Raw genomic sequence first — 14,350 nt, 5'->3', positions numbered from 1 at the left:
TATGCTATGTTCTCACAAAAGTGATCAAAAATTAAATGATTCTCAAAGTTTAAGCAATAGGCCAAGATTTAAATTTTGTTTATAAAATTTGTTTTTTGGGGCGCCTGGGTGGCTCAGTCACTTAAGTGTCTGCCTTTGGCTCAGGTCATGATCCCAGCGTCCTGGGATCGAGCCCTGCATCGGGCTCCCTGCTCAGCGAGGATTCTGCTTCTCCCTCTCCCTCTGCCGTTCCTCCTGCTTGTGCTCTCTCTCTCTCGATGTCAAATAAATAAATAAAATCTTAAAAAAAAAGAAATTTGTTTATGAATTCAATGTATAGTCTAAATGAATAATAAGGGGAAAGGGAAGGGTGCTAGCATATTTTATCATTTTTCAAATGGAAGGGCATTTTTCCTACAATAAATTGAGAAACATGAGTATTTGTTCCTGCCCCACTCCACCAGAAAACCCACTTTCAATGGAAGTTACTTAATCCCACTTAATATGGAAATTTAGGATTTTATTTCAATAATTATTTTATGGAATTTAAATATTTAATTGTGTAATATTCTGTTTACTTTATCGGGTGATGGAATTCATTTCCTAAGGGTTTAGTAACTCAACTCAAGGCAAGAAACCATAATTAATATGTTCTGGTATATGTGAAGCACATTCCATACCCAAAGATGCTGGTGGTAAATGTCAAGTCATTTTCAGAAGACGAGAACTGTTAAGCTCTATGCCAGTATAATATCAAGGACAGAAAACAGAAACTGCTCAAGTAGCTTACCTTTCTCCAGAATGTGTAAATAGGCTTAAGCTCCTTGATTGTAAAACAGAAAATACGTGGAATGAAGAATATTTGAGTCCTAGTTTCTGCCCTTAGGAACCTAGCAGTGTGGGAGAGAAATGTGTTAGTCACACAAATAATACAGCAACAACATAACAATATGGTATTTTTAATACAAATAAAATGGTCATAATATAATACTCAAATTATGTATTTCTTTTGAATCTAAAATATATCCTCAAAGTGTGATGACAGCTCAGTGGGTAGAGAAATCATATTCAGGAAGGGAATGATGAAAGATCTTGACTTTGTCATTAGAAGATTTCAAAAGGCTGCACTGGGGACAGTTGTTCAGCTTGGGGGGAAGGGAGGGAAGAGACAGAGACTGGAAAAGAAGAGGACAGGTGATAATGGAAGAAGAACAATGAAAACAACCAAAGAGTTTGGCAGGGAATAAATGTATAAACTGAGATGGTGTGCAGTAAAGCTGGAAGATTGGGGTTAATTTATGGTGGGACTTGAATGTCAGGCTAAAGAATTTGATGGATTTTAGTAGGTTAAGAACAAGCCTTTTAAAAATTCTGTGTAGAAGCCTGATGCAGTAAGAAATGTGCTTTAGGAACCTTATTCTGGTATTGGTGTACAGAATGGCAGAAAATCCTGGAGGTTGGAGAACTATCTGCAGGTTGCTGTAGGGTCTTGGCTTATAGTAGAGAGTCTGGAGTTACATTACTGGCAATGGAAGAAGAAAGAAGAAACATACCTTAAGAGCAAGGAGGCTTTCAAGTATATGTGTCCTGGTAACTGACTTGAACATGTGGAGTGAGGATTTGAGCAATTGGTGATAATTCCAAGATGTCAAGCCTGAACTAAGTGGGAGAATGATTATGATATTATTAAGTTCAATGGAGTTGACAGGAGAAGCAGCTTTGTTAGGTAGGGTGAAAGTTTGACCTTGGCTATTGTCTTATGGTAGGTTATAGATAAAAGTCACAAAAGTTTATTTCTTGATCATACTCCATGTCCAAGACAGATTGGTAGGAATGTTCGCCCTGAAGTCACTCAGGGCTCCAGCCTGATGGAGGCCTCCTCATCAGGAACTGTTGCAGCAGAGGAAAGAGAAAGATTGAAAAATATAGGCCTTTCACCTACTTGATCAGTCTGAAAATGACACACATCACTTCTTCTAATATTTCACTGGCCAGAATTAGCCACATGGCTTCACCTGAATGCAAGAGGGCTGAGACTATAATCTCTTATATGCTCAGGAAAGAGAGGTTGGTGAGCACTAATAATGTCTACTACAAATGCACTGAGTGGAAGATGAATCTTTCCATAGCTTTGGATAGTGTGTATGTGAAAAGGAAAATAGTTGGTAGAAAAAGAGTACTTTCTCCTAATTTATATGAAAAACTTGTTTTGTACTCAAAGGAGCTTTGGACTCACAGGCTCTTCTACTTTGATCAAAAGATATTCTGCATAATATTGCTAATGATATTCAGGCTTCAGAGAAGTGAGAGGTTCACTGCATAATGTTCTCTCAAAATGCTCAAGAGAATTTCCAGAAGTTTTAAATGTAGCGTTACTAAATAAATTTTATGTCTGACTCTGTATTGCAACATGGAAGATAGAGGAATCATTTGTACTTTTAGTTGTTTAGTGAAATATAATTTGTGGCATGCATATTAGTATTTGGAGGCTTAACTCACTTCTAGATTATTCGAGAGTACCTATGATTTCAGGTATCATAGACACAATGAGAAAGGTTGGGACAAATGTAGCCACCAAAACTTACTGTTGACATTTCCAATTACATCAATTGAGTTTTACTCATTATTTTCACAAGGTAATTATAAAAAATCAGGGAAAGTATTTGGTAAGCCTCATGCAATAAGGCATTCCCAACTTTTATATATTTAGATTCCTACTGGCCTACCAACTAAGAAAATAATACTGAATTTGTTCAAATGTTTCACTTTGATAATAAATTTAATGACTAAGTTTTAGAACATCTATTGTTAATATCTCTCATATCAATATAATAACCTCTTTCCTTCAAAATCTCCCAGCTGGAGTAAGTTACATAGCCACCCTAATTACATTTCACTCCTTAGCACCAGAGGTTGTTAGGTTACTATACTACACATACTTCTTGTCTTATTCCTGATAATTGTTTGCTACAAAATACACTGTCCTTGAATGCCATATGCACTCATTAAAATTTTTATAACTCTTGAAAAATAGATTGAGAAGTTGATATAGAGGTGATATGTAATGGAATTTTATTTAAAGTAGACTATTATAGGAAAAATTTAAATAAGTAAGTTTAAGAAATTGTAACTTAATCACACTCAATTTAGTTTGTTTTTTTTTTTTAAGATTTTATTTATTTATTTGACAGAGAGAGAGAGAATGAGCACAAGCAGGGGGAGTGGCAGGCAGAGGCAGAGAGAGAAGCAGGCTCCCCACAGAGAAGGGGGAGCCCGATGCGGGGCTCGATCCCAGGACTCCGGGATCATGACCTGAGCCGAAGGCAGTCGCTTAACCAACTGAGCCACCCAGGCGCCCCAATCACACTCAATTTAAAATGTTGAGCTCAAATCCACTTTGAAAGAAGGACTGACAACTGGTTATCACAAATAGGAATTTATATATTCATTTATTTATTTCAGCATGCAACTTATGACATAAAATCATTATAAATATCATATCCTGTTTCTATGCACTCATACACACACACAACTATAATATGGTAATCTAGGGCACACTTCATAAGGGGAAATTTTAATGTATAAATCAAGTCAATGAGTCAGATTCCCACTAAGATTGAGATACTTCTTTTTTCTGTTTTTTTTTTTTTTAATACAACTTTAGCGCCTCTAGAAATGGCATAATACAACACAATAGCAGCTTATCTGAGTTAATGCTACTTCCAAAAGTAACTAACTCATGGTCAGGGGACAGCAGATACCCCTGTAAGAATCAGACTTAGAGGGAAACATTATATTTCCTGTCCAATTCAAGAGCTTCCTTCAAGAAAAGTGTATCATACACATGTAACCTCTGCCAGAAATGTCCAATTAGTTTAACAAACAAAATAAGTTACCATACAACATATAGTTTCAAGTCTATGGTCTTTTAATTGAGGACATACATGATTAATAGGAACACAAGTTGCTTTTGCAATACCCTGCATCAAAATATGACTGAAATTTGCTGAAAGCCATTTGAACAGAATAAAGGACATATATGTTTAATAAAAGCTCATCAATGATAACACACAATGAAACCCTCATAAACACAAATTGCTTTTACTTTTTAAATAACTTCTAGTACAACAAAGAATATAATTTCAAAAAATATTTTGACTGAGTCAAGAGCAAAAATTAATTTTTTTTAAATAGCATTTTATCTCATTTCAGAAATCTAATGCAAAAAGGAATTGCTTTCTCTTTCTTCTGTCTTGTTGGTGGTGTATAGGAATGGCACTGATTTCTGTGCATTGATTTTATATCCTGCCACTTTACTGAATTCCTGTATGAGTTCTAGCAGTTTTGGGGTGGAGTCTTTTGGGTTTTCCACATAAAGTATCATGTCATCTGCAAGGAGTGAGAGTTTGACTTCTTCTTTGCCGATTTGGATGCCTTTTATTTCTTTTTGTTGCCTGATTGCTGTGGCTAGACTTCTAATACTATGTTGAATAGCAGTGGTGATAGTGGACATCCCTGCTGTGTTCCTGACCTTAGGGGGAAAGCTCTCAGTTTTTCCCCATTGAGAATGATATTCGCTGTAGGTTTTTCATAGACGGCTTTTATGATATTGAGGTATGTGCCCTCTATCCCTATACTCTGAAGAGTTTTGATCAAGAAAGGATGCTGTACTTTGTCAAATGCTTTTTCTGCATCTATTGAGAGGATCATATGATTCTTATTCTTTCTTTTATTAATGTATTGATTGATTTGCGGATGTTAAACCAACCTTGCAGCCCAGGGATAAATCCCACTTGGTCGTGGTGAATAATGCTTTTAATGTACTGTTGGATCCTATTGGCTAGTATTTTGGTGAGAATTTTTGCATCCATGTTCATCAAGGATATTGGTCTGTAATTCTTCTTTTTGATGGGGTCTTTGGTTTGGGGATCAAGGTAATGGTGGCCTCATAAAATGAGTTTGGAAGTTTACCTTCCATTTCTATTTTTTGGAATAGTTTCAGAAGAATAGGTATTAATTCTTCTTTAAATGTTTGGTAGAATTCCCCTGGGAAGCCATCTGGCCCTCGGCTCTTTTTTGTTGGGAGATTTTTGATGACTGCTTCAATTTCCTTAGTGGTTATAGGTCTGTTCAGGTTTTTTATTTCTTCCTGGTTCAGTTTTGGTAGTTTATACATCTCTAGGAATGCATCGATGTCTTCCAGATTATAAGATTTGCTGGCATACAGTTGCTCATAATATGTTCTTATAATTGTTTGTATTTCTTTGGTGTTGGTTGTGATCTCTCCTCTTTCAGTCATGACTTTGTTGATTAGGGTCATTTCTCTTTTCTTTTTGATAAGTCTGGCCAGGGGTTTATCAATCTTGTTAATTCTTTCAAAGAACCAGCTCCTAGTTTCGTTGATCTGTTCTACTGTTCTTTTGGTTTCTATTTCATCGATCCCATTTACAATTGCACCCAAAACCATAAGATACCTAGGAATAAATCTAACCAAAGAGGCAAATAATCTATACTCAGAAAACTATAAAATACTCATGAAAGAAATTGAGGAAGACACAAAGAAATGGAAAAATGTTCCATGCTCATGGATTGGAAGAACAAATATTGTGAAGATGTCAATGCTACCTAGAGCAACCTACACATTTAATGCAATCCCTATCAAAATACCATCAGCTTTTTTCAAGGAAATGAAACAAATAATCCTAAAATTTGTATGGAACCAGAAAAGACCCTGAATAGCCAGAGGAATGTTGAAAAAGAAAAGCAAAGCTGGCGGCATCACAATTCCGGACTTCCAGCTCTATTACAAAGCTGTCATCATCAAAACAGTATGGTACTGGCACAAAAACAGACACATAGATCAATGGAACAGAATAGAGAGCCCAGAAATGGACTCTCAACTGTATGGTCAACTAATCTTCGACAAAGCAAGAAGGAATGTCTAATGGAAAAAAGACAGTCTCTTCAACAAATGGTGTTGGGGAAATTGGACAGCCATATGCAGGAGAATGAAACTGGACCATTTCCTTAAACCACACACAAAAATAGACTCAAAATGGTTGAAAGACCTCAATGTGAGACAGGAGTCCATCAAAATCCTAAAGGAGAACACAGGCAGCAACCTCTTCGACCTCAGCCTCAGGAACTTCTTCCTAGAAACATCACCAAAGGCAAGGGAAGCAAGGGCAAAAATGAACTATTGGGACTTCATCAGGATAAAAAGCTTTTGCACAGCAAAAGAAACAGTCAACAAAACCAAAAGACAACCAACAGAATGGGAGAAGATATTTGCAAATGACATATCAGATAAAGGGCTAGTATCCCAAATCTATAAAGAACTTACCAAACTCAACACCCAAAGAACAAATGATCCAATCAAGAAGTGGGCAGAAGACATGAACAGCCTGATGCGGGCTTGATGCCAGGACCCTGGGATCATGACCTGAGCCGAAGGCAGACGCTTAATGACTGAGCCACCCAGGTGCCCCGCATTTTCTCCTTTGTTCTCAAACTCAGGTCATAAAGATACAGGCAAAAGAATGACTTTTTAATATGTTTTTAAAATAAAAATTGATAGCAAGAACACTTCATTTTAAAGACATTGACTTTTTTATTATGGGATCTTAATTAGCATTAAATTTAAAACAATTCTTACCATGACAATTTATATGTACTGGCAATAAACATGGGACATAAAAACTCATGTTCATGCTAACGTTAAATTACACAGGAAGTCACTAGGATATTTATACATGAAACAATAAGAACTGTAGAGATACATTGACCTCTAAAGGGGTAAGTAATTGGATGGTCCCCCGTTTAAAATCTCAGCTGTGCTCCTCTTGCCATATGTATTGGATCCCACATTGGTAGGCGAGAGAATGGCACCAAGATTGTTGCTGGAACGAACTAAGAAATTTGCCAAGCGTTGAGTTGCACATGTGGCAGTGTTGCATTTCCGCTTTTCCATCTGGTGACTGGTGACATGGAACAAATAAGGAAAGTTAGAGCCTTAAACTCAGGATTGGATACTCCTTTTTTTTTTTTAATTTTTATTATGTTATGTTAATCACCATACCTTACATCATTAGTTTTTGATGTAGCGTTCCATGATTCATTGTTTGTGTGTAACACCCAGTGCTCCATTCAATACATGCCCTCTTTAATACCCATCACCAGGCTAACCCATACTTCTATAGGACAACAGATATCCCATATTGATGAAAACTAAAGGAAACATTTTCAAGTAAGTAACTCAACGTTTTGGTTTGGAAACGTCTGGATGACCAAGATTTTTTGACACCTTGAAGATGCAGCAGAAGCAATTTTTGTCTGGGACATCATATAACAAAACATCCATTATAGTCAATGTTGAATTTCTCATTATGATCCTTGGAAACTTCAGCATTTATTCCAGATAGTAATAATAATAAAAAAGCGTGTCTTTGTCTTACATTCTTTGAAATCTTCTTTTATTCTTCTAAATCTTGATAAATCTAGTTCCCAATATATAAAGAGGATTTAGAATATAAAATTTATATGTAATCTGGAATATGTGGAATTAAATATATATGTATTTATTTCCCACAACTTTCCAATGAAAATTAAGCAGTGTAAGATATTTTTGTTAAGTTCCCTGAGATCATTAAATCAGGGGTGTTAAGAGAGAAACGCCAGGTACTACTAATGCTCAAGGGGAATCAAATTTATCACTGGTTCATGCACTTTCACTGTTGTAGATTGGGAGTTCTATTACTCAGCATAAATACATGAGCATTACTATCTTTCTTCTGCCTGTTTGGTTCTTTTTAACAATTTTAATGATAGGACTATGTTGAATGTTAAAAACAAAAGACTTTTATGTTAATAGTATTACTATTCACTGTATTCTTTCAGCAATCTGGAACAATTGCATAATAATATTCCAGGTAAGTCAGAAATTATCACTATGTTTAAGTAATTCGTTTGAATGTTAACTCTTGTTTCTATATATATATAAGCTATATATATATATATATAAATTCTATATTTCAGAATTTATGTCAACTCTATATTTTTGTACCACCCATTGTTCCAGTGTGCTCTCAAAATGGTATTAGAAATGGATACAGAATAATAACATGCTTCCCTTTTTTGCAGATGATTAGGAAAACTAGGGAAATGTTTTAGCTTTCAGCTCCATGGAAATTGAAATATTAGTAAAACTTAGGATAAGTGTAAATTGGGAAAGAGATATAGATATGAAGCTACATTCAGAAGCAAGTTGTTATACATAATTTGGGGCAAAATGCAATAGATTTGATCTCAATGTGTTTGTTTTGTATGGGGAATACTTCATTGTCTATATCTCTCTATAGGGATAGCCTAAGAGTAAGTGTTTTTAAATCTCATTTAAATCTTTAGGGTTTTTACACTCATATATTCTTCCAAATATAGAAAATTCTTATGGCATCAGGTAAACTTGGTATTGTTGAATATAAGTGTATGCTGAAAACCTATTATTCAGGCAAGGAAACCCACTTTGGGACCTAATTACCTGGTTTAATATGTCAATATTAGTCATATTATTTATTTACTTATTTCTCTTTGCATGTGTAGTAAGCATGGCCAATGTACATTTCCAAAGAATGACTTAATGCTTTTTAAGAATTAAACCAATAATTCATAAATCATTTAATTCTAAAAGAGAATAAGCTTTTCTTGAAAAAAGCAGAAATTAGAATTTGACCCAAACACTTCAAAATAATAAGTTTAAAGCAATAAAGGAAATAATAAGACCATGTCGGTTCTTCCGCTCAGGTCGTGGTCTCTAATCTATGTGTTAAATGTCTGAGTAGTACTTTGATAATTGGTCTCAAGGTCTGTAACAATACTTAAAATTATTCCAACTAAAATGATATCTTATTTGAGTTAGCTAGAAGAGCCATCATTCCACTTATAAGAAATATTAAGAGCTTCTATGTTGATTTGTTTCATTATTATGAAACTGCTTTCCCAAACAAGACTTTTCTTGTAAATATAATGTCAGTATGTACAAGATTCTTTCCCAAACTATCATTAAGATAGAAAAAGATGGCTGAAATGGTTAGTAAAAGGCATCACACCCCTACTTTCAGGCATTTTTTCTTTCTCTTTAACTACTTGGGCAGACAAGCCCTGCCTAACATCTAGTGACAGACGCTAGTTCAAATCCATTGACCACCTACACACATGCACAAATTCCTAACTTTAAGAGTTTAAACAGTGATGACTATAGACTGAAGAATCACTCTTATATTATCTCTCTCTAAAAACATCTCAGTTTCAAGGGCTTTTAAAGATTTATTTTAGACAGAGAGCATGAGCGGGAGAGGCAGAGGGAGAGGAAGAGAGAATCTCAAGCAGACTCTGTGCTGAGGACCAAGCCTGTTGAGGGGCTTGATCTCATGACTCTGAGACCACGACCTGAGCGGAAGAACCGACTGTGCCACCCGGGTGCCCCTCAAGGATTTTTAAAAACAGTTTTAAACTGTATCCCTGCTCCAGTTCTCAATATTCATTTGTGGAAGTAATTATACTGCTGGTTAACCTCTGATTATCTGCTAGGCAGAAATTTACTGAGTGTTTAAAAGTTGGTGGGCAAGTGTGTAATCCTTTTGCCTCAGTCAAGAGTATAAAATATTTTTTGGGATGGTTTGTAAAGTCATTTTGTTTCCTCTAAATCTCATCTCATACAGACATAGAAGTTAAAAAAGATCTCAAATGAGGTGATTAAATTTTATAAGAAAAATGACATTGATAAACTTATATCAGCTTTGTCTTTTAAAAGTGTGTGAGATTTGAGTCATTTTCTACATAAGCTTTCACAGCTTTTTATGAGATGTATAGAATATTACATGGTTGAACAGCTCAGGATGATAAATTCTCCCCCTTTAAAAAAAATGATCAGACGTACTGGTTTCTGGAAATTCATTAAAGAGTAATTTGAAGAATGCTTTGGAAGTATTTTTAATAAAGATTCAAATTAAGAGATTGTGAGACTAACATGAAAATAACTTGAAAATAAATAATGTTATGTACTATTTTATTAATGAGTGAAGTTCACCTCATAATAAACTCATATCCATAAAGACATACTGGATAAATGTGCTTATCAAATGTCTATATCTAATGAAAGAAAAAAAAATCAAGATATAGACAGAAATACTAGGTAATACTGCTATTTTCCTGTTATTCTATTATTCTGCTGGCTTATCAGAAACTTCATGTCAGTTTCACTTATTTTTACCCACAAAAATCCAACTGAAAATTAGAGTTAATTCTGAGAACATCCTGTAAATTCAATAAGCCTGAAAGGACAAAAGAAATCTGAGGATTCTTGTTATTTATTACACGTGGGTGTTGTAGAACCCTTTGCATATCACCACAGACTGCCACCTCAACAAAAAAACACCTCAAAGGAAAATAGACAAGACACTAATAATTCTACAAGAAAAGTTTTAATGTGACCTGAAGCAAACTCTTTTCTTTTCTTGTTTTTTTTATTATTTTATTTATTTGACAGAGAGAGATAGCGAGAGCAGGAACACAAGCAGGGGGAGTGGGAGAGGGAGAAGCAGGCTTCCCACTGAGCAGGGAGCCCGATGCGGGGTTCGATCCCAGGACCCTGGGATCATGACCTGAGCCAAAGGCAGACACTTAATGACTGAGCCACCCAGGCGCCCCAAAGCAAACTCTTTTCAAAAGTAACCTTAATACTACTCGGTCTTAAAGAGTGTGTAAGTTCAGTCCTACAAGACTATAAGGAGTCAAACTGATTTAGGCACAAACAAATCCTCAATTATATTGTTTACGACATATGCATGAATTTGGACTTGAGAATCTTTTAAATAAATGGAGAATTACAGTTCTTTCCCCTTGAAAGTTGTAATTACTGCTAACATTTTCACCTGACAAGTTTTTAGACTTCCTTAAAATTACCACTTAAATGACATGACACGTTTTGAAATGAGCCTTCTTAGGAAATTCTGATGCACATGCTACCTATTGAAAACATTTTTAAGAAGTATAAATTTACATTTAGATCAGCTCAGAAGTAATTTCATGAAGAACATATTTTTTAATAATTCTATTTCATTAATAGAACAGTTAACAATATAGAAAGAATCCCCTAGGAGCAAATGGCTTTTAAACTAGTTCTTAAAAATTTTAATTTGCTCCCTGATTATTTCTATGTATTTCAATTTCCAGACGGAGATGTAATAGTTTTGGATATTGCCAGAGCCCTCTTAAGACAAAAAAAAACTATGTAAATATACAATAAAATCCCACCTGATATAGAATATATGTTTTAAGTTTCTCTAGTTTATTTGAGAATCAGGTTAATATAGTGGAAATTACTACCCTTTGGCTTTTCCTGCTTTGTATTCTGGTTTTGCCCCTCTAGATTCCAAGAGCATATTTCTTGACAAAACTGGAACTATCCATGCCTGTCTGTCAGAAATTCCGTCAGAAAGATGCATCTATTGGCATAAGGGCTGTTAATTATACAGCAGTTTTTAATTCTAATTTTCCCACATTTTACAAAAGAAAACAAGATTTTTAAGATACTAACCTTTTAATAGGAGTAGCTTTCATATGGTTTAATGCAACTGAGATTACAATGAGAACTACCGGCAGCTTCAGGAGGCACATTGCTTCTCAAATTTTCTGAAAAGAATAATTCAGCATTGAAATCAAGAAATTTTTTATAGCTCTGATTGATGGAATTTGAGACTAGAACCTACTCTAAAAAAAATCTCTTTTTAAACATAATCTCCAAAGATAGTAATTTTATTGATATAGTCGCTTGATACTGCTCAAACAATTTTCAAATATTTTAAAATTTTCACTTTCCCAATTTCCCTCTCTAAACAGTCTGGAAAGTTGTTATTATACCATTTTATCCCTTTAGCCTTTCTTTGAAATAAGCCATATGTTTAATCCCAAATCTACTCTTCCCTAAACAAATAATATTTTCCCATAAACAGGAAACTCTTTACCTTTTAATGTTTCAGTGTCAGCAAAATCAGAGAATGTCTCTAATGGTAAGAAAGCTTCATGAACAATCCCAAGCTTGCATCCACTAGAGTATTTGTCCCCCACTTGCCAATGAGTAATCCAGCTCTTATATATGCTTCACACCTTTCCCAGCTCTGACATCAGGCATCTCAGAGAGACTGTCATTAATTTCCATCCCTATAGATAGAAAGTACCTCACAGACAGCAGAAGCAGATGGGTCGTTATTACATTAACACATCAGTAAATACTAACATAGCAGATACAGAGTGTCTTTGTGCAGTTAATGGTGTGTCACACACAGCAGAAGTCTGAATTTTCCATTTTTGTAAAATACAAGTGTGGATTTTCAAAGATTAAGCAGTATGCTCTAGTAAGGGATTGATAAAAGGAAGTGATTAAGAATAACAAATGTGTTTATATGCAAAGACTGAAGCCAGGGACATTGAAGAATTTAATGAGGAAGCTAAAGCCAAATGACCCCAATGGCTTAATTCCATGAACATTCAGTAGTAGTTTAAACTATGAGGGTAAGGTACATAAAAAAGCACACTAAAAAAAAAAAAAGAGAGAGAGAGAAATCAAAAGCTATTTATATGAAGTGGGGGATGGAAGATTAAAGGAAGCAAAATATAATTTTCAATCCCCAAATTCATTTGTCAGCATTTAAATAGACACATATCTATGTAATTAAGAAATTTTTGCTTTTTCTATCATTGCGTAGAAACACTGCAATTATTTTGAAAAAATAAATTTAATTTGTTACTTTTTATTTTCTCCATATTGTTCTTTTTTCTTGTATTTCTAAGTTACATTTAAGTTAATATTCTAAGTTATGACAATTTAATGTCATATATAGAAAGTAAAAGAAATTCCAAATGCTAGTGAAAACATGCATATCTATGTAGTCTAAAAAAGAAGGAAGTTCTCCATATAAAAAAATTAAGTTCACTGAGTTCATATACTTCCTTAAAGCTTAGTAATACAGTTTGAGGGTGTTTAGTAAAAATTTCAGAAAGAAAGAAAAAAACTTTTTTTTCCAATACTTATTCTAATTATCCACTGATTCTGCAATTTTATATTTCTGTAAAATTTACTGATATTCCAAAAGGAAAAAAACCATAAAATCAAATGATTTTGAAGAATGATGACTTCCTATAAGAAGATAATTAATGTATTTAACAAAGTATATACAATGATTTACAGATGATACAGAAGCCCAGAGTATTAAATAACTTGTCCAACATTACACATCTAGTTCATGTTGAAATCCTGAACCAAAGTTTAGTTTTTCTGATTTATGCTCTAGTGTTCATTTAAACCAAAATACCTGCTTTTAACCTACATATTTATTTATTTTCCTAACTCTTTTTTTCCTCTATACTGGTTGTTCGGTTTAATGGCTTGATTTCATTCAGGTAAGAATCTGCTGTTTCTTTCCTGTTCCATCACAACATCTGGCTGAATCTCTTTTGTGGTGTTAAGATTGATCAGTGAGGTCAGATTTTGTCAGCCACATTGTCCATTCTGAGTTCTCCATTAGCCCTTCAGTCACTGGTTTTAGCAACCATTGCCTAGAATCATTGTTTTATTGTAGGCTACAAGTGAGAGTCTGATTCTATTATTTCCTCTACATTTATTAGCTGAAATTCTCCAGTAAAGGAGAACATTCCTCATTAACTATTTGGCTACCTTGAGGCACAGTTTTAAAGGAAAGGCAAGATATATGCTTTATTCTTTCCCTTTACTTACCAGTTTTCTGCACATAGTAATGAGTTGGTTCTCTAGCATCCTCCAAAAATGACCAAAGAATTTTGGGGGGGATTCTCATTGTGAACCTATATATTTTAGCATATATGTATTTTGATCCCCTTTTTCTGATGCTCAAATTACCCCATGTTGGAACGCTTGCACAATGTTCGTAGAAATGTAAATTATTTCAGTCACAATGGAAAACAATATGGAGGTTCCTTGAGAAACTAAAACCGGAACTACCATATGATCCAGCAATCTCACTTCTGGGTATTTATCCAAAGAAAACAAAATTATTACCTTGAAGAGATATCTGTACTCACTTGTTCATTGCAGCATATTCACAATAACCAATGTAGGGAAACAACCTAAGTGTCTGTTGACAGATGAATAAAGAAAATATAATTTTTTAGAGAGATAGAATATGATACAAAAATGTCTATATTCAATGCCTGAACTATGCACAATATAAGCAATATTTGCACATAAAAATAGAAAACATAAAAATAGTAATAGTTTATAGCTGATTTTTATGTGAACTTTTTTTTTGTTGTTGCTACACAGTTTTAAAACTATCTTGGG

The 14,350-nt window shown here is 34.4% G+C and overlaps 1 protein-coding gene across 2 annotated transcripts; it reads right to left on the bottom strand.

Moving 5' to 3' along the window:
* Positions 1-6,469: 6,469 nt before the first annotated feature.
* IAPP (islet amyloid polypeptide) lies at positions 6,470-14,128 on the bottom strand. 2 transcript variants are annotated; one of them, XM_032391761.1, is made up of 4 exons: positions 14,092-14,128; positions 12,000-12,195; positions 11,573-11,667; positions 6,470-6,956 (listed from the first exon to the last, which is right to left on the bottom strand). In XM_032391761.1, exons 3-4 carry the CDS (start codon positions 11,650-11,652, stop codon positions 6,767-6,769), a joined length of 270 nt encoding a protein of 89 aa, XP_032247652.1. In that variant the 5' UTR covers positions 11,653-11,667; positions 12,000-12,195; positions 14,092-14,128; the 3' UTR covers positions 6,470-6,766. The 2 variants fall into 2 exon arrangements, with proteins under 2 accessions (XP_032247652.1, XP_032247653.1); XM_032391762.1 differs by lacking the exons at positions 12,000-12,195; positions 14,092-14,128 and having other exon boundaries at positions 6,606-6,956; positions 11,573-11,669.
* Between the last annotated feature and the right edge of the window lie 222 nt (positions 14,129-14,350).

This window comes from Phoca vitulina, unplaced genomic scaffold (assembly GCF_004348235.1).
Source record: "Phoca vitulina isolate PV1807 unplaced genomic scaffold, GSC_HSeal_1.0 scaffold64, whole genome shotgun sequence".
NCBI classification, from domain to species: domain Eukaryota; kingdom Metazoa; phylum Chordata; class Mammalia; order Carnivora; family Phocidae; genus Phoca; species Phoca vitulina.
Note: the sequence above shows the minus strand (reverse complement) of the source record. Positions and strands in the feature narration are given on the sequence as shown.